The following is a 21054-nucleotide window of genomic DNA, read 5'->3' on the forward strand; positions in this document are numbered from 1 at the left end:
ATTGACCAATAAGATATAGACTGCATTAACATTTTTCTCCACTTGTAATACATTATCAAATGCCAGATGAGCCTTTTAGCAAGCAGCCATGCATGCCTCTTGTGAGACAGCCAACATATCCATGTTGTTCCATGTGAGGTCCATTCCAAATGAAAGGGCACCCTATTGTTGTGTTGAAATGTTCCAGATTGCAATTGGTAGATCTAGTGAGCCGAACCAGTCAACAGACCTCCATCATGACGATTCTGTTGTCACAACTGTGTTTGAAGGGTCAAGTGTCAGAAGAACAATAATGGGGTGGATAGAGAGAATGGGTATTTTTTGGGGATAAAATTGCATTGCAAGGTCGAGATTGATGCTCGATGAACATGGACGGTTGATATCGACGCTAAAAAAGCAACCTATTTGCCATAAATGATGTAGAGCTCCCCGAGTAACCACACCTGTGAAACCACAGGCATTTGATATCTTAACGAATCAGAGTTGGGCAGTAACATGGTCCAACCTCTGATGTACCAAAAATCCAACCACCACAAATCTAGCATGACCAGTGCATGGCAATTAAACAAATGAAATAATGCAAAAAACATCATTTGCCATGAATGATGTTAAGCTACCTGTGCAACCACGAGCATTTGATGTCTTAACGAATCAGAGTTAGACAGTGACATGTTCCAACCTCTGGCGTACCAAAAATCTGTATACAACCACCAAAAATCTAGCATAACCAGTGCATGGCAAAAACCTGCCTTTCTAGAGACTGTAGCAGAATACACATAAAACATAAAAATTTCAGAAATCTGTATACAGCCACCAGACATTTAGCATAACCAGAATACATGTACACCATAAAAATTTCAGAAATCTGTACACAGCAACCAGCAATTTAGCATAGCCAGAGCATGTCAATTAGCTTGTTACCAAAATTCAAAGTGGCATACTTCCCAGATGCATGTCAATTTACCCGATGAAAAGAACCCAAAAAACTGACATTATATCCTTTTGAGAACTGAACCAGTTGAATACAAGTAAAGCTTCCCATACAAGTGCATCTAATCTTCATTGGCACCCTCAATCACCTCGCATTCATCTACAAAACGAACATTCAAATTTCCAATACTGCCACGCAGGGACGGGTGCTCCCTCACTATCAGCAGCTTCTGTCGCAAAGCCTAGGAGAACGAAAAGAAAGAAAATGAACAGAGAGACTACATACCAGGCGCCCCAAAATAGCCATCATTGTAGCAAGAACTTCGGGTATACAATCATGGCCTTCATCAAGAAAAGAAATACCTGAGAATCCTTGGATAATGGCTCTACCAGCTGCAAAGCCCCCACCAGAAGTCACCCTGTTGGTAGGCACTCCATCAGCCCACACGACTATAGAATGCTAGCTTTAAGTAATCCATCGCAGAAGCCTGCATCTCAATACTCGAAAGAAACCTAGCTTCAGTGTAATCCCAACAACAAAATTCACCTACATTTTAAATTTGAAGGTGAGAAACCTACAAAATTTTTAGAAGTTGAGTGTGAAAATCTTCAAATATAACCAATTTACCTCTAAATTGGTAGGTTTTGCAAGTTTTGCGACCGGTGCGTATGTTTTTAATCCTCAAACTTAAAACTATAGGGTAGAGGGGCCAGTAGGTGAAGAACAAGGACGACAAAAATCAGTGAAGAACAAGGAAGGGAAATAGCCGCAACTCAATCCACTAATAGAAACCTTTTACAATGTGTCCTTGAAAAGACAAAACGACATACACTCAATCACAACAGGTCCTGCTCCATCCCGCCACTCCAATACACGCCCCCCTCTGCAGGATGCATTTCGTGACACTACTGCTGAGACTGGCCTTTTGCTTTTGTCCATCGTTAGTCTGAATCAGGAACCACACCTGCACGTAATTACAGCAGACCATCCTCAGTAATCATGAACAGACCCGTATAAAATTTACTAACCAATGCAGATTCAACGAAATTAACTCAGCATTTAATACTCCAAATATCAAATGATAATGATAACAATGCGCAACTCCTTATTTATTCCAGCCAGTACAAAGATACAGTCTCTCACCCTGCTAACCATTCCCCAACTCATGTATGGTCTCACCCTGCAAGCATACCCCAGTATTCTCTCACCGTGCTTGGCATATCCCAGCTAATGCAAACTCACTGAGAGAAACCTCTTACTCCAAGCTCTTTCAAGTATGCAACCTCACTTACCACAAGGTTTCAATCAAAAACTTCCCGCTTTGACAGGCAAAAATGACATCCACTGCTCCTTGTGAATGTAAAGCTTGTCTAATAGAGAGGCATCCTCAATTAGACGGCTACTTATGCACCTCACTTTTGTTGCACAAAACAGGCGGATGAGTTTGCTGCTGTGGAAAAGTACGTGTTACCAGTCTTCCTTTGCAAGATACCACGAAAGAAAGCTCCATTTATCAGCCCTAAGAGTGACAAACCTATCCAAATAGATAACAAACGAGCAGCCAGCCCTGAGACAGAGAAAGCTCCACTTATCATCCCACGAGTGACAAATGTATCCAAGTCGATAACAAACAGGCAGCCAACCCTGAGGGGGTCACACAACGAATACCCAAGAGGAAGTTTTCTGTGAAGGAGGAGTCGCATTGATCTGAGATAAAACAGCATATGTTCCAATTTATGGTATGTTTACAAATATGCACTTCATAACAACAGCTGCAGGTAACTATCTTTCAACAGCTGCAAGTAACTTGTCAAATGTTACAAACATGCAGTTCATTAATTTCCACAACTTAGCATGCATCATGCCTTGAAAGCAACATTCCAATATATGCTTTGTCTGCAGGTACAACATGGCACTACCAACAAAAGTTGTGAAGGGACACAATGTGAAAACCACAAGCAAGACATCCACTCAAAAAAAACTTCCAGCCCATCCTTTAAAGTATCCTCACGAGTAGAAGCTGTGAGAACAAAGAAGAGGTCTGGAAAGTTGGTAAATCAACAACCCCCACTTGCCTTGCAAGCCAAACCAAAATTCCCAAAACCAAAAACTCCGGAGCCACAGATTCAGCAACCTATTCTCGAGAATCCAACCACCACAACTAAAAAGAAACGCAATCAAAAGACATGGGCTGAAGAGGATATGGCTAAGGCCCCCCTCAAGGCACGAGGACGTCTACCATTGGAGAAATGTGCGATGCAATTTGGCATGAGCAAAACAGCAATTGCAAATTGGGAAGAGGGAAGGACTCTTTAAAAAAAAGGGGGGCCAACGACAGTTCTAACTGTAGAAGAGGAGGAGGCTTTATTAAAATGGATCTTTTTGAAATGTGATTCTGGGTATGGCGTATAGGTACTAGATGTGAAGCTAAAAGTTGCTAAAATCTGCCAGATCAGACACACACCCTTTTCAAATGGCATTCCCGGCAAAAGTTGGTGGGACGCATTTCGTAGAAGACACCCAAAATTGGTATTCAGAGTTTCAGAGAGTTTGGACCAATCTAGGGCAGCCCGATTCAGGCCGGAGATAGTGAGATCCTTGCATGATAACCTCGTCAAGTTATATCAAGCACACAAATATCCCCCCTCCAACATTCGGAATGCTGATGCAACAGGCTTTCAAAGTTCAAGAGACAAAGGTATGAAGGTGTTGGCAAGAAAAGGAGCGAAGGCAATTTATGGCATCGCATGCGACTCTCGTGAGTGGATGACGGTTCTGCGTTGCGTTAATGCTGCGGGACATACAATTCCTTCATTTTACACATTTAAAGGCAGCAGAATCACTAGCAACTATATTCAAAACGGTGAAGAAGGTGCAGCCATGGCTGTGCAGAGAAAGGCATGGATGACAGGCGAACTCTTTCAAGCTTGGCTGGACCACTTTGACAAAGCAATAACTGCACACTATGGAAAGGAGAGTCGACATCTTCTCATTCTAGACGGTCATGGCAGCCACGTCTCTCTAGGTGTGGTGGCAAAGGCACATGCATCAGGTATTGATATCGTTACTTTGCCATCTCACACATCACACAAACTTCAACCACTAGATGTATCAGTGTTAAAACCTTTGAAAGCTCAATTTAGAAAGGAAAGAGACATCTGGCACTTAAGGACTTCTTCAAGGCAAGCTAGCAAGATCGAGCTAGCTACTATTGCTGCCAAAGCCATACACTCATCTTTCACAGAAACCAATATCAAAGCTGGATTTAAGGCCACAGGGATTGGGCCACTTGATCCTTGTGCAGTGAAATTCGAAAATATGCCGTGTAATCACATGAACATAGTGGAAGAGGAAGAAACCATACACTCATCTTTCACAGAAACCAATATCAAAGCTGGATTTAAGGCCACAGGGATTGGGCCACTTGATCCTTGTGCAGTGAAATTCGAAAATATGCCGTGTAATCACATGAACATAGTGGAAGAGGAAGAAACCACTGCTACAGAGGACATTGATTCTCGCGTCCCAGCCATGCCATTTGCAGCAAATGGAGAAGATGAAGCTATTTTGGCGCTTAGGTCTATGGCGACTCAAGCAGATCAAGACTTCTCCACAACATGTGGAGTAGTAGAAATGCACGGAATCAACTACTCCCAACATCTAGAAGATGAAGATTTCTCATATTATTGTCACATTCAAAGGTAGCATACAGTGAGAGCTTCCAACAATGAGGTATTTCAAGTCATACTTCAATAAAAACTAACATAAGTAATGTTATTATTTGTACTAAACTATCAGCAATGTAGACCATTGCAAATCAGCATACAGTAACCTTCGCACACAGTAAATCATCACCTCAAATTCTGGTTGAAATCAATGACGGACATAATTCTCCTTCAACTATCTCTAATGAAGTGAACCCTGAGAAGATTCAACTTTCAAACAATAAGGTGTTTTATGTCATACTTAAAAAAACCAACATATATCTTGATGTTACTCTATATTAAACTATCCGCCATGTAGACCAGTGCAAGTCAAGATGGAGCAACCTTGGTACATATTACCTCATCTACTCACATTTTGGTTGAAAGCATTGACGGCGAGATTATCTCTAAGAAAGTAGACCTTGAGAGGAATCAGCCTTAACCCAACTATAGTCATCACGACATACCAAATATTTACCTTGATCGCATGGGCCTTGACGAACAGCCACAGAGCTGTGCCAAGGTAGGTATCAACAGTTCCTTTCCACAAATTGTAACTCTTGGTAGTCTAATGTAGGAAATTTGCAGAACATCAACAACCAACGTCCATATCATATCCTTTTGAGGACTGTACCAGCTGAATACAAGTAAAGTTCCCCATACAAAGTGCACCTAATCTTCATTGGCACCCTCAATCACCTCGCATTCATCTCCAAAACGAACATTCAGATTTATCTTTTTTGCCATAGCACGCATAAAACCTTCCAATTGCAAAGGATCCACGATAGTATCATGGATTTCTTTCCGGATGTGTTCGCGTACAAAAACAATCCCATCCCTCTGCCTTATTGCACCATGATGAAAATGGTGAAACTCCCTATGGAAGGTAGTGACCTTCGTAACAAGAAGGTCCAGATCATGTGAAAAGAGGACATTTTGCATGTCCTCTTTGAAGTCAATCATGGTACGCATCTCGAGGACAGCTTGCCAAAGCTCCTTTTTGCTTGAGGAAACCAATTGGTGGCCAGATCTTTATAAATTATTATTTTTTTCCGAGAAAAAGATCCTTCTATTAGTTAATGAAAACTGCCCATAGGGCTACAACCACCTCTGCAAGAGAGGGCTACAACAAGCATGATGGGGAGACTCTCCCAATGAAAAAACAGCATATATACAATGAGGCTAAATCAAGAGATGGGAGGAGGGAAGAGCCACACAGGTGGACAGTAGTGCCATCTGAGCACCCCCTGGACTATGGTGTAGAAAGGCCCAAGGCGCTAGAGTCGAAGGAAAGCCTCACGGCGCTCCCGCATGCGGTCGGAGCTGCCCCGTAGTCCCTCAAGCTGTCCTCTGAGAGTATGGATCAGCTCTAGCAAAGAGTCACGAACAATCTCTGCTGGTGGCACAGGGCGAGCCTCAGAGATGCGGAAACAACGGGCCCGCCAGATGAACCAAAGTGTCAGGCCACTGATGAGCTCCCAACACTCCTCTCTCTCACTGCACCACTCCTGTGGAGTAAGCTCAGTAGCAGGCTGGAGTGTAGGTCGTCCCCCCTGCATCACTATCATCCTGCTGGTGGAAGATAGCTCAAACTGAAGTGCCGGGCCCGTGAGGGTGGACCAAGCCGCTGTCCCCCAAGTGTACAATCGAGCCGTGGAGAGAGCAGGCATCAGCCGAAGAACTCGTAGCCACACCTGCTAGGCTGAGGGACAGTCCCAAAGACAGTGACGCTGACTCTCCACCAAATGGTCACGAGCTGCACATGTGGCCGAGAGACCACTATGCACTAGCCAGCTCCCTACTGCTGTGGCTCTATGTTTGACCAGCCACTGAAACAACGTGACTCGCCTCGGTTGTCTAGAGTCCCACAACCCCTCCCAAAAGTCTGCCAAGAACTCGACTGTTAGACCCTCCTCCTGCCAATGACGTGCTACAGTGGGGAGGGCCCCTCTCTGTGCTGCTAGTATATGACGTCCCATTCGAACAGTGTACTCAAAAGAACGGGACTCCTGGGTGGTCTACAGAAGAGAAGGGGTCCCTCCATAGCCACTCACCAGGATCCCACTGTACTCGTGCCAACGAACTACACTCACAAGCCCATAGCCTCCAGTGTCATGTCTCAAGAACTGTTGGGTCAGGGTCTATGACGCAGGTCCTCCCACAGATGCCCACTACTCGGATCCTCTGAAAACAGCACTCTGCTACCTGCGAGGCCTCTACTGCAACTCGTTGTAGTCGTCCCCCACCCTGAAGCTCGAAGAACAGAGCTGAGATAGACTCTGAGCAGGCCCTGACTGAAATGAGAACCTCTAGTCGTGTGAAGGCTCCCATCCACAGGGGTGCTACTGGCTCGAGAGGCGTGAGCCACTCAGCTGGAACTGACTCTGAGATGTCCTGACACATGCTCTGCACCCCTCTCATGCCCTGTAACTGGAAACCCTGCACCTCCTCTGACAAACCTGTGAACTCTAGCCAGTCACCTAGAGAGCGCGCTGGACCTGCTGCCATGGGACCCCAAGAAACATGAGGTCGACTACCAACCAAGTGGCCTTTCTGAGTGCTAACCATGGGGTTCCAGACGAGGGGCTGCCGTAGGCGCTCCTCCATTCACGTCGGCTGTCTCTGCTCCAGGCCACGCCGTAAGAGCTCCCAAGATCGAAGCAAACTCACAGTGAAGCGGTCCTCCAATCTCCTGCTCAAACCAACTCGGTGCAACTCTATAAAGATCCATCTGGTCGAAGGTTGCCAAGGGCCTCCTGACTGAGGCACCCTGGCACGAAGCCTCTCCGGCAAGAACTTCTTCCAGGGCTCCTGTCCTGGAAGAAGTCCTCTGACTACGAACTTCCCAAGAACTCTGCTCTGCTATGCTGGTTCAATGATCCCAAGCCCTCCCTGAGGACAAGGAAGTGTGATGACCGACCAAGCCACCTTGGCTCGGGCAACCTGAGTGTCACGACCTGACCAAAGGAAGTTCCTAATCAGCCTCTCTACCTGGCTGATACAAGAACTCGAGAAGATCCAGCAAGAAGTGATGTACTACATAGTTGCCAACAACACCTGGTTGGCAACTACTACTCTACCAGCCAACGAAAGTCGTGTTGAGCTCCAATGTAACAGCTTTCTCCTGATGGACAGGAGAAGAGGAGCAATCTGTTGCTCGAGGGACAAGTCCGAACCAACCTGACAACCCAAGTACCGAAATGCAGTACCGAAATGCAGTCCCTGGAGAAATCCACCTGAAACCCTCTCCTCGCATCTAATCTGACGCAAGAGCACTGTCAACCGAGAAAGCCACTGTCTTTCTCCAGTTGATCATTGCGCTCGATGCACAACAGAAAGTCTCCAAAGCCTCCTCACATCTGCGCAGATTGGCCTCCTGGCCCTTTATGTACAAGGCTGAGTCATCGGCAAACTCAGCGTCCAATAGCAATAGAGATGATCATCCCTTGTAAGAGCCTTGATAAAAAGCTCCGGGGTGCCTCTTGCGTTTAATTAGTATTTATATTGCAAAATCTCCAATCTTGTCTCTGTGATAGAGGCAGTGGCCGAAATAATTGCACAGAAACTAAAAGCTTTGAAATGGAGGTGCGACTACAAAGGCAATCTGAGCATCGACGTCGCACCTCCGTTTCAAAGCTTTTAATGTCTCTGCAATTATCTCAGCCATTGCCTCTGCCTTCACCTTCACTGCCAAAAACCCTAATTTTACAAAAACCCTAATTTTTGGAAACCCTAACCCTCACTGCTGGCTGAAACCCTAAGTGGCTGAAAACCCTAAATTTTGGCGCCAATGCCACGTGGCAACAGTTTACGGAAGATTCCGGAATTTGCAGCGGAAAAAAAGCGGGCTCAGAGAAAAGCAGCTAGCGACACATTATTGCTGGCTTTCTGCTACAGTTTGAGAGAGAGAAAGAACATGCTTTATTTTACTTGCTATTATTTGAGAGAGAGAGAGAGAGAGAGAGAGAGAGAGAGAGAGAGAGAGAGAGAGAGAGAGAGAATCTGCTTTTGCTTTCAAGCTTTTGGAGCTCTGCGTTTGGGAATGCCTTGTAACCTTTTCATACGCGGTAAGGGCCTCACTTCTCAGAGCATCTGGATGCAGAGTCTGAGAGTGAAACCCTAACCGCTCTTGTACTCTGACATTGACTTTTAATACATATAGAAATACCAAAAGGGGCGCCACTCCTTGGGGCCAATATCTCTAGGCACGGAACTGCGCTGGGCCAGGGCAAATCTATTGTGATTTGTGAATTGTTTTGAACTGGTTATTTGGTGCTGTCGTGATTGATTCTTGGCTTGGAGTGTCCAAGTCTATAACATTTGCCATAAATGATGTAAAGCTACCTGTGTAACCACGAGCATTTGATGTCTTAACGAAAATCAGAGTTAGGTAGTAACATGTTCCAACCTCTGACATACCAAAAATCTATATACAACCACCAAAAATCTAGCATAACCAGTACATAGCAGAAACCTGCGTTTCGAGAGACTGTAGCGGAATACAGAGCAAACATAAAAATTTCAAAAATCTGTATACAGCTACCAGACATTTAGCATAACCGGATTACATGTAAACCATAAAAATTTCAGAAATCTGTACACAGCCACCAAAAATCTAGCATAGCCAGAGCATGTCAATTAACTCGCTACCAAAATTCATAGTGGCATACTCTCCGGGATACATGTCAATTAACCCGATGCCATATCATATCCTTATGAGGACTGTACCAGCTGAATACAAGTAAAGTTCCCCATACAAAGTACACCTAATCTTCATTGGCACCCTCAATCACCTCGCATTCATCTCCAAAACGAACATTCAGATTTATCTTTTTCGCCATAGCACGCATAAAACCTTCCAATTGCAAAGGATCCACGATTGTATCATGGATTTCTTTCCGGATGTGTTCCCGTACAAAACAATCCCATCCCTCTGCCTTATTGCACCATGATGAAAATGGTGAAACTCCCTATGGAAGGTAGTGACTTTCCTAACAAGAAGGTCGAGATCATGTAAAAAGAGGACATTTTGCTTGTCTTCTCTGAAGTCAATCATGGTAGGCATCTCGAGGACAGCTTGCCAAAGCTCCTTTTTTGCTTGAGGAAACCAATTGGTGGCCAAATATATATAAATTCTTCACTATACCTCGGGTAACTGCTGCTCCTGCGCCTTTCTATAGCAATAGAGATGGGCATCCCTTGTAAGAGCCTTGATAAAAAGCTCCGGGATGCCTCTTGCGTTTAATTGGTATTTATATTGCAAAATCTCCAATCTTGTCTCTGTGATAGAGGCAGTGACCGAAATAATTGCACAGAAACTAAAAGCTTTGAAATGGAGGTGTGACTCCGATGCACAGAGGCAAGATGCACAAAGGCAATCTGTGCATCGGAGTCGCACCTCGGTTTCAAAGCTTTTAATGTCTCTGCAATTATCTCAGCCATTGCCTATGCCTTCACCTTTGCTGCCTTTACCTCTGCTTTTAGTTTACAAAACTACCACGCAGGGACGGGTGCTCCCTCACTATCAGCAGCTTCTGTTGTAAAGCCTAGGAGAGCGAAAAGAAAGAAAATGAACAGAGAGACTACATACCAGGCGTCCCAACATAGCCATCATCGTAGCAAGTACTTCGGGTATACAATCATGGCCTTCATCAAGTAAAGAAATACCTGAGAATCCTTGGATAATGGCTCTACCAACTACACAGTGCAAAGTCTACACCACCTATAGCAAAGCCCACGCGACCATGCGACCATAAAATGCCACATTTAAGTTAACCATCGCAGAAGCCTGCGTCCTAGTACTCGAAAGAAACCTAGCTTTAGTGTAATCCCAACAACAAAATTCGCCTAAATTTTAAACTTGAAGGTGAAAAACCTACAAAATATTCCAGCAACAAAACTCGACACACCTTAGCATGCCCTTGCTCGAAAACGACGATTGGAAGAAATGAGAATCCAAAAACGCAACCAAAAATGAGACTGAGACGTCCTCCCCTATTTAATGACCGGACTTTGATTAAAAAGTTATTTTGCCTACCAACTTCATATCCTCCCCTCCTTAACACAATGTACCTGCATTGTTTTCATACACATCTTTTCGCTCAAATAGCTTTTGAATCTTTTTGCTCGAACAGTTGTAAATTTTTTAACTATCTTAACAGCCGGGTTCAAATATCTTGTTTCCCTTTTTGGTCCCTTGCTGGTCATAAATCCAAAGCTACAAGAGTTTTATTGTTATAAGTTTCATGTGTATCAACTACAAGAACAATGTTTCAAGTTCATATCTTCTCCATTGTTTTCTAAGAGTGTATTTATATTGTTCAAATCTTATTGTTAAAAGAGTTTCAAATTCTCTGATGCAGTAAACAGTTTCACATTATAAATCAACACTCAGCATTGTCATAATTATTGAGTGAGGATTAAAGACCCTCACCCTATTGAGGAGCATTCCTATTCATGCCCTTCAGTCACATCCATCGCCAATGACATACGTCCACCGCTATCCCTTAGTAACCTAAAATACATCAATATACACATTAGATTTCAATCTACAAAAATAGGTGATGTCTGTGAGACTGAACACAAACACAAATCGAAAGAGGGAAGGGGCAGCAGCTAGAGACTTTCATGCACGTAGACATTTGGTGCGGGACACACACTCGATGGGAAGGAGATGGAAGACGATCGATGCACAAGAAAGCGTGAGCGAGAGCGAGCGTACAAGATAGTGAGATAATGCAGTAGGAGCCGAAGAGGCAGGTGTGGATAGACTCGCTTAACGTTAGTTTTTACCCTTTCTTTGAGTATCCTGCACACCAGGATTAGCAATAGGAGAGTATTCTTACTCAAGCTCTTTTTTTTCCACATAATTTGGAAAAATCCTCCGCACACTCCTCAAACCATGGTGCCAGGTCATCATTGCACTTCCACTTGTTGAGGGACGTCTGGCGACTCTAATGAAATCCTTCCCCATCAAAAATTCCAACATTTCATACATCAAATCTCCCCCCCAAGTCAGAGTTGGGCAGTAACATGGTCCAACCTCTGACGTACCAAAAATCCAACCACCACAAATCTAGCACAACGAGTGCATGGCAATTTAAGAAATGAAATAATGCAAAAACATCATTTCGAGCCAGAGTTGGGTAGGAACATGGTCTGAGAGTAAAACCCTAACCGCTCTTGTACTCTGACATTGATTTTTAATACATATAGAGATACCAAAAGGGGCGCCACTCTCTGGGGCCAATATCTCTAGGCACGGAACTCCGCCGGGCCAGGGCAAATCTATTGTGATTTGTGAATTGTTTTGAAGTGGTTATTTGGTGCTGTCGTGATTGATTCTTGGCAAGTCCAAGTCTGTTACATTTGCCATAAATGATGTAAAGCTACCTGTGTAACCACGAGCATTTGATGTCTTAACGAATCAGAGATAGGCAGTAACATGTTCCAACCTCTGACGTACCAAAAAACTATATACAACCACCAAAAATGTAGCATAACCAGTGCATCGCAGAAACCTGCCTTTCGAGAGACTGTAGCAATACACATAGAATATGAAAATTTCAAAAACCTGTATACAGCTACCAGACATTTAGCATAACCGGATTACATGTAAACCATTAAAATTTCAAAAATCTGTAGACAGCCACCAGAAATCTAGCATAGCCAGAGCATGTCAATTAACTCGTTACCAAAATTCAAAGTGGTATACTCTCTGGGATGCATGTCAATTAACCTGATGCCATATCATATCCTTTTGAGGACTGTACCAGCTGAATACAAGTAAAGTTCCCAATACAAAGTGCACCTAATCTTACTTGGCACCCTCAATCGCCTCACATTCATCTACAAAACGAACATTCAGATTTATCTTTTTCGTCATAGCACGCACAAAACCTTTCAATTGCGAAGGATCCACGATAGTATCATAGATTTCTTTCCGGATGTGTTCGCGTACAAAAACAATCCCATCCCTCTGCCTTATTGCACCATGATGAAAATGGTGAAACTCCCTATGGAAGGTAGTGACCTTCCTAACAAGAAGGTCGAGATCATGTAAAAAGAGGACATTTTGCATGTCTTCTCTGAAGTCAATCATGGTAGGCATCTCGAGGACAGCTTGCCAAAGCTCCTTTTTTGCTTGAGGAAATCAATTGGTGGCCAAATCTTTATAAATTCTTCTCTATACCTACGGTAACTAATCCTCCAGTGCCTTTCTATAGCAATATAGATGGGCATCCCTTGTAAGAGCCTTGATAAAAAGCTATGGGATCCCTCTTGCGTTTCAATGCTATTTATATTGCAAAATCTCCAATCTTGTCTCTGTGATAGAGCTATGGGATGCCTCTTGCGTTTCAATGCTATTTATATTGCAAAATCTCCAATCTTGTCTCTGTGATAGAGCTATGGGATGCCTCTTGCGTTTCAATGCTATTTATATTGCAAAATCTCCAATCTTGTCTTTGTGATAGAGGCAGTTGCCGAAATAATTGCACAGAAACTAAAAGCTTTGAAATGGAGGTGTGACTCCGATGCACAAAGGCAATCTGTGCATCGGAGTCGCACCTCCGTTTCAAAGCTTTTAACGTCTCTCCAATTATCTCAGCCACTACCTTTGCCTTCACCTTCGCTGCCTTTACCTCTGCTTTTATTTTCCAAAACTACCACGCAGGGACGGGTGCTCCCTCACTATCAGCAGCTTCTGTTTCAAAGCCTAGGAGAGCGAAAAGAAAGAAAATGAACAGAGAGACTACATACCAGGCGTCCCAACATAGCCATCATCGTAGCAAGTACTTCGGGTATACAATCATGGCGTTCATCAAGTAAAGAAATACCTGAGAATCCTCCAACCACCACAAATCTAGCACAACCAGTGCATGGCAATTAAACAAATGAAATAATGCAAAAACATCATTTATGGCCACAGAGTTGGGCAGTCACATGGTCCAACCTCTGATGTACCAACAATCCAACCACCATTAATCTAGCATAACCAGTGCATGGCAATTAAACAAATGAAATAATGCAAAAACATCATTTGCTGTCACAAAGTGATGACGTGGCTACCGACAACAGAAACCCTAATTTCTGACATAAACCCTAAAAATCCTGCAAACCCTAATTTCTGCCAGAAACCCTAATTTTACAGAAACCCTAATTTTACAGAAACCCTAACCCTCACTGCTGGCTGAAACCCTAAGTGGTAGAAAACACTAAATTTTGGCACCAGTACCAAGCATCAATGTACGGAGGATTCCGTAATTTGCGGCGGAAAAAGCGGGCTGGAAGAAAAGCAGCTAGCGACACATTATTGCTGGCTTTCTGCTACGCTTTGAGAGAGAGAAAGAACATGCTAAATTTTACTTGCTCTCATTTGAGAGAGAGAGAGAATCTGGTTTTGCTTGCAAGCTTTTGGGGCTTTGCGATTGGGCATCCCTTGTAACCTTTTCATATGCGGTAAGGGACTCACTTCTCAGAGCATTTGGAGTCTGGACGCAGAGTCTGAGAGTGAAACCCTAACCGCTCTTGTACTCTTGACATTGATTTTTAATACATATAGAAAAACCCGAAAGGAGGGCCAGTCTATGGGGCCAATATCTCTAGGCACGGAACTCTGCCGGGCCAAGGCAAATCTATTTTGATCTGTGAATTGTTTTGAAGTGGTTATTTGGTGCTGTCGTGATTGATTCGTGACTTGGAGTGTCCAAGTCATTTACATTTGCCATAATTGATGTAAAGCTACCTGTGTAACCACGAGCATTTGATGTCTTAACGAATCAGAGTTAGGCAGTAACATGTTCCAACCTCTGACGTACCAAAAATCTATATACAACCACCAAAACTCTAGCATAACCAGTGCATGGCAGAAACCTGCCTTTCGAGAGACTGTAGCGAAATACACATAAAACATGAAAATTTCAAAATTCTGTCTACAGCTACCAAACATCTAGCATAGCCAATAGCCAGAGCATGTCAATTAACTCGTTACCAAAATTCAAAATGGCATACTCTCCGGGATACATGTCAATTAACCAGATGCCATATCATATCCTTTTGAGGACTGTACCAGCTGAATACAAGTAAGGTTCCCCATACAAAGTTCACCTAATCTTCCTTGGCACCCTCAATCACCTCGCATTCATCTCCAAAACGAACATTCAGATTTATCTTTTTCGCTATAGCACGCATAAAACCTTCCAATTGCAAAGGATCCACGATAGTATCATGGATTTCTTTACATGATGAAAATGGTGAAACTCCCTATGGAGGGTAGTGACCTTCGTAACAAGAAGGTCAAGATCATGTGAAAAGAAGACATTTTGCATGTCTTCTCTGAAGTCAATCATGGTAGGCATCTCGAGGACAGCTTGCCAAAGCTCCTTTTTCGCTTGAGGAAACCAATTGGTGGCCAAATCTTTATAAATTCTTCTCTATACCTACGATAACTGCTCCTCCTGCACCTTTCTATAGATATAGAGATGGGCATCCCTTGTAAGAGCCTTGAGAAAAAGCTCCTGGATGCCTCTTGCATTTAATTGGTATCTATAGTGCAAAATCTCCAATCTTGTCTCTGTGATTGAGGCAGTGGCCGAAATAATTGCACAGAAACTAAAAGCTTTGAAATGGAAGTGTGACTCCGATGCACAAAGGCAATCTGTGCATCGGAGTCGCACCTCCATTCCAAAGCTTTTGATGTTTCTGCAATATCTCAGTCACTGCCTCTGCCTGAACCTTCGCTGCCTCCGCCTCTCCTTTTGCCTCTGCCCCTGCCTTCACTGCCTCTGCCTTCACCTTCACGGTCTTTACCTCTGCTTTTAGATTCTAAAACTACCACGCAGGGACGGCTGCTCCCTCACTATCAGCAGCTTCTGTTGCAAAGCCTAGGAGAGCGAAAAGAAAGAAAATGAACAGAGAGACTACATACCAGGCGTTCCAACATAGCCTTCATCGTAGCTAGTACTTCGGGTATACCATCATGGCCTTCATCAAGTAAAGAAATACCTGAGAATCCTTGAATAATGGCTCTACCAGCTGCAAAGCCCACACCACCTACAACAAAGCCCACGCGACCACACGACCATAGAATGCCAGCTTTAAGTAAGCCATCGCAAAAGCTGCGTCTCAGTACTCGAAAGAAACCTAGCTTTAGGATCCCAACAAAAAATTGGCCTAAATTTTAAACTTGAAGGTGAGAAACCTACAAAATTTTCCAAAAACAAAATTCGACACACCTTACCATGCCCTTGCTGGAAGACGACGATTGGAAAAAATGAGAATCCAAAAACGCAGCCAGAAATGAGACCGAGACGTCCTCCCCTATTTAAAGACCGGACTTTGATTACAAAGTTATTTTGCCTACCAACTTCATATCCTCCCCTCCTTAACACAATGTACCTGAATTTTTTTCATACACATCTTTTCGCTCAAATAGCTTTTGAATCTTTTTGCTCGAACAGTTGTAAATTTTTTGACTATGTTACCAGCCATGTTCAAAAATCTTGTTTCCCTTTTTGGTCCCTTGCTGGTCATAAACCCAAAGCTACAAGAGTTTTTTTGTTATAAGTTTCATGTGTATCAACTACAAGAACAATGTTTCAAGTTCATATCTTCTCCACTGTTTTGTAAGAGTGTATTTATATTGTCCAAATCTTATTGTTGAAAGAGTTTCAAATTCTCTAATGCGGTACACTGTTTCACATTATAAATCAACACTCAGCACTATCATAATTACTGAGTGAGGATCAAAGACCCTCACCCTATTGAGGAGCATTCCTATTCATGCCCTTCAGTCACATCCATCGCCAATGACATACGTCCGCCGCCATCCCTTAGTAACCTAAAATACATAAGTATACACATTACATTTCAATCTACAAAGATAGGTGATGTCTTTGAGACTGAACACAAATACAAATCGAAAGAGGGAAGGGGCAGCAGGTAGAGACTTTCATGCACGTAGACAGAGTTGGGTAAGGATACTCACCTATTCCTAATCGTGGTGAGTATCCCCCCCAAGTCAGAGTTTGAGTAAGGATACTCACCTATTCAGTAGGAGCCGAGGAGCTAGGTGTGGATAGACTCGCTTAACGTTAGTTTTTATCCTCTCTTTGGGTATCCTGCACACCACGAATAGAAATAGGTGAGTATCCTTACTCAAGCCCTTTTTTTTCCCACATAATTTGGAAAAATCCTCCGCACACTCCTCAAACCATGGTGCCACGTCATCATTCCACTTCCACTTGTTGAGCGATGTCTAGCGACTCTAATGAAATTCTTCCCCATCAAAAATTCCAGCATTTCATACATCAAATCTCCCCCTCAAGTCAGAGTTGGGCAGTAACATGATCCAACCTCTGACGTACAAAAAATCCAACCGCCACAAATCTAGCACAATCAGTGCATGGCTTTTTAACAAATGAAATAATGCAAAAACATAATTTCTGGCCAGAGTTGGGCGGGAACATGGTCTAACAGTGAAACCCTAACTCCTCTTGTACTCTGACATTGATTTTTAATACATAAAGAAATACCGAGAGGGGCGCCAGTCTTTGGGGCCAATATCTCTAGGCACGGAACTTCGCCAGGCCACCGCAAATCTATTGTGACCTATGAGTTGTTTTAAAGTGGTTATTTGGTGCTGTCGTGATTGATTCTTGGCTTGCAGTGTCCAAGTCTGTTACATTTGCCATAAACGATGTAAAGCTACCTGTGTAACCACGAGCATTTGATGTCTTAACGAATCAGAGTTAGGCAGTAACATGTTCCAACCTCTGACGTGCCACAAATCTATGTACAACCACCAAAAATCTAGCATGACCAATGCATGGCAGAAACCAGACTTTCGAGAGACTGTAGCGGAATACACATAAAACATGAAAATTTCAAAAATCTGTATACAACAACCAGACATTCAGTATAACCGGAATAAAATCGGAATCAGTATACATTTATCTTTTTCACCATAGCACGCATAAAAACCTTCCAATTGAAAAGGATCCACGATAGTATCATGGATTTCTTTCCGGATGTGTTCGCGTACAAAAACAATCCCATCCCTCTACCTTATTGCACCATGATGAAAATGGTGAAACTCCCTATGGAAGGTAGTGAACTTCGTAACAAGAAGGTCCAGATTATGTGAAAAGAGGACATTTCCCATGTCCTCTTTGAAGTCAATCATGGTAGGCATCTCGAGGACAACTTACCAAAGCTCTTTTTTTGCTTGAGGAAATCAATTGGTGGCCAAATCTTTATAAATTCTTCTCTATACCTCCGGTAACTGCTCCTCGTGCGCCTTTCTATAGCAATAGAGATGGGCATCCCTTGTAGGAGCCTTGATAAAAAGCTCCGGGATGCCTCTTGTGTTTAATTGGTATTTATATTGCAAAATCTCCAATCTTGTCTCTGTGATAGAGACAGTGGCCGAAATAATTGCACAGAAACTAAAAGCTTTGAAATGGAGGTGTGACTCCGATGCACAAAGGCAATCTGTGCATCGGAGTCGCACCTCCGTTTCAAAGCTTCTAATGTCTCTGCATTATCTCAGCCGCTGCCTCTGCCTCTACCTTTGCCTCTGCCCCTGCCTTCACCTTCGCTACCTTTACCTCTGCTTCTCGTTTCCAAAACTACCACGCAGAGACAGGTGCTCCCTCACTATCAGCAGCTTATGTTGCAAAGCCTAGGAGAGCGAAAAGAAAAAAAACTGAACAGAGAGACTACATACCCGACGCCCTAACATAGCCATCATCGTAGCAAGTACTTCGGGTATACAATCATGGCCTTCATCAAGTAAAGAAATACTTGAGAATCCTTGGATAATGGCTCTACCAGCTGCAAAGCCCACACTACCTACAACAAAGCCCTAGCGACCACGCGACCATAGAATGGCAACTTTAAGTAAGCCATCGCAAAAGCCTGCCTCTCAGTACTCGAAAGAAACCTAGCTTTACTATAATCATAGTTACCCGCAACGAGAAATCAGAACGGGGAACGGAGAACGGCAACATCCGCGAAATGCCTTCCCCTGTTTCGAATTCTCACGTTTGATACACAGAACGGGGACCCGGAACGGGAAATTTGGATGAGAACGGGGAATGGGAACCTGAAAATGGCCATTCCCTGTAACTATGACTGTAATCCCAACAACAAAATTCGCCTAAATTTTAAACTTTAAGTGAGAAACCTACAAAATTTTCCAACAACAAAATTCGACACACCTTACCATGCCCTTGCTCGAAGACGATTGGAAAAAATGCGAATCCAAAAACGCAACCAGAAATGAGACCGAGACGTCCTCCCTATTTAAAGACCAGACTTTGATTACAAAGTTATTTTGCCTACCAACTTCATATCCTCCCTTCCTTAACACAATGTACCTGCATTGTTTTCATACACATCTTTTCGTTCAAGTATCTTTTGAATCTTTTTGTTCAAATAGATGTAAATTTTTTAACTATCTTACCAGCCGCGTTCAAATATCTTGGTTCCCTTTTTGGTCCCTGCTGATCATAAATCCAAAGCTACAAGAGTTTTATTGTTATAAGTTTCATGTGTATCAACTACAAGAACAATGTTTCAAGTTCATATCATCTCCACTGTTTTCTAAGAGTGTATTTATATTGTTCAAATCTTATTGTTAAAAGAGTTTCAAATTCTCTGATGCAGTAAACAGTTTCACATTATAAATCAACACTGAGCACTGTCATAATTACTGAGTGAGCATCAAAGACCCTCACCATATTGAGGAGCATTCCTATTCATGCCCTTCAGTCACATCCATCGCCAATGACATACGTCCACCGCCGTCCCTTAGTAACCTAAAATACATAAGTATACACATTAGATTTCAATCTACAAAAATAGGTAGAAGACTAGCCCAATCCTATGCATGCATAATGGATCTCACCTTGAGCTTGTTGTTTGAGCTTTTCTCATTTGGAGGTCCTCTTGAGCTGCTAGTTGTAATCATGGGCGTTGCTCTTTTGCAAAGTAGCAGTATAAGAGCTCGTGGCTGTACTGCAGAAGAAGGCCAGGCTTAGCTACCAGACGTTGCTGCCTCAAATAACCCCCTCGCATTCTGCATCCGATTGCATGTTGCTTATATTGCTACACATTGATACTATTCTATACAGCATACTAAGAACAGCCAGCATAAGCAACAATGCATTGATATTGAACTCCTCCGAGTGGGACAAACAACAATTTCCAAAGGTCTTACTAAGCCCACTTGAGCCATGCAATCTTGAGTCAAGCAATTACCATAGGACGCAATCTCTCCAGAAAGAAGTTCTAAAGAAAACACTCATAAGCAATACTTACAGATCCCAGCATATCATTTGTACAAAGCTGATAATCTCGATTGGCGACAGAGACATACATACTAATAAAAGCCAGTATAAGCTGCAAGCTGATGTCTGTGAGACGGAACACAAACACAAATCGAAAGAGGGAAGGGCTAGCAGGTAGAGACTTTCATGCACGTAGACATTCGGTGCGGGACACACACTCGATGGGAAGGAGATGGAAGACGGTGGGTGCACCAGAAAGCGTGAGCAAGAGCGAGCGTACAAGATAGTGAGATAATGCAGTAGGAGCCGAGGAGCCGGGTGTTGGCTACTGAATGGGTTATTACATATTGGGGATAGACTCGCTTAACGTTAGGTATCCTGCACACCAAGATTAGGGTAAAACCCCCAACTTAAGGGTTATTACATATTGGGGATAGACTCGCTTAACGTTAGGTATCCTGCACACCAAGATTAGGGTAAAACCCCCAACTTAAGGCCACCTAAGAGAGGGAGCCTAGATCTCCGATCTCTGAGCCCAATTATAACGAATCAGTAGCTCATTTGATTCGCTTCGTTGAGAGTTTCACGAAAAAATTGATCTCAACTTTTTTTACGATCGGAGCCGAAAGTTATTAATCCATTTATGCATTCCTGTGTAACAAAAATGGGTGTGAAAAAGAATACACACCAACCCCAAAAGAAAGACATGGGTGCCAACAAGGATTAAAGTCATCCATTGCCCAATGAAAAGGTTGCATTTCAAATAAGATGAACGTTGAGCATTCTTTTGAATTGCACAAAGTTGGTTCAGCTTTGTCTTATTATTGGGGTTGTCATTGTCCTTTCTTTGGGGGGTGGTTTTTTATTGGCCCCTTTACCCTAGGGGTAGGTGAGTATCCTTAAGCCCTTTTTTTCCCACACCCCCAAGTGAGAGTTGAGCACTAACATGGTCCAACCTCTGACGTACCAAAAATCCAACCACCACAAATCTAGCATAGCCAGTGCATGGCAATTAAACAAATGAAATAATGCAAAAACATCATTTATGGCCAGAGTTGGGCAGTAACATAGTCCAACCTCTGACGTACCAAAAATCCAACCACACAAATCTAGCATAACCACTGCATGG

The 21054-nt window shown here is 43.2% G+C and overlaps 1 protein-coding gene and 3 pseudogenes across 50 annotated transcripts; all 4 read right to left on the reverse strand.

Annotated features, from left to right (window-relative positions):
• Position 1: 1 nt before the first annotated feature.
• LOC147461830 (uncharacterized) lies at positions 2-20450 on the reverse strand. 50 transcript variants are annotated; one of them, XM_086509263.1, is made up of 12 exons: positions 19957-20437; positions 19544-19714; positions 19374-19454; positions 19100-19136; positions 18855-19013; positions 15870-15954; positions 15640-15781; positions 13396-13498; positions 11069-11149; positions 1294-1895; positions 618-1172; positions 2-443 (listed from the first exon to the last, which is right to left on the reverse strand). In XM_086509263.1, the coding sequence occupies exons 3-8, from the start codon at positions 19396-19398 to the stop codon at positions 13416-13418; spliced, it is 531 nt and encodes a 176-aa protein (XP_086365389.1). In that variant the 5' UTR covers positions 19399-19454; positions 19544-19714; positions 19957-20437; the 3' UTR covers positions 2-443; positions 618-1172; positions 1294-1895; positions 11069-11149; positions 13396-13415. The 50 variants fall into 50 exon arrangements, with proteins under 50 accessions (XP_086365389.1, XP_086365394.1, XP_086365391.1 ...); XM_086509268.1 differs by having other exon boundaries at positions 15640-15687; positions 15875-15954; positions 19957-20434; XM_086509265.1 differs by lacking the exon at positions 13396-13498 and having other exon boundaries at positions 19957-20435.
• On the reverse strand, positions 11115-13192 carry LOC147461831 (uncharacterized; annotated as a pseudogene).
• Positions 13505-15556, reverse strand: LOC147461832 (uncharacterized; annotated as a pseudogene).
• Positions 16766-18382, reverse strand: LOC147461833 (uncharacterized; annotated as a pseudogene).
• Positions 20451-21054: the final 604 nt, after the last annotated feature.

The sequence above is a fragment of the Adiantum capillus-veneris genome, chromosome 3, assembly GCF_014529385.1.
Source record: "Adiantum capillus-veneris isolate H3 chromosome 3, ASM1452938v2, whole genome shotgun sequence".
NCBI lineage: Eukaryota > Viridiplantae > Streptophyta > Polypodiopsida > Polypodiales > Pteridaceae > Adiantum > Adiantum capillus-veneris.

Coding starts and splice junctions, on each gene's coding strand:
- LOC147461830 (XM_086509260.1), bottom strand. CDS start 19,398: ATGAATAGGAATGCTCCTCAATATG. Junction 19,014..19,099: donor AAGATATTTGAACGCGGCTG/GTAAGATAGTTA, acceptor AAAACAATGCAG/GTACATTGTGTTAAGGAAGG. Junction 15,782..15,869: donor TCCAGCAAGGGCATGGTAAG/GTGTGTCGAATT, acceptor GGGATCCTAAAG/CTAGGTTTCTTTCGAGTACT.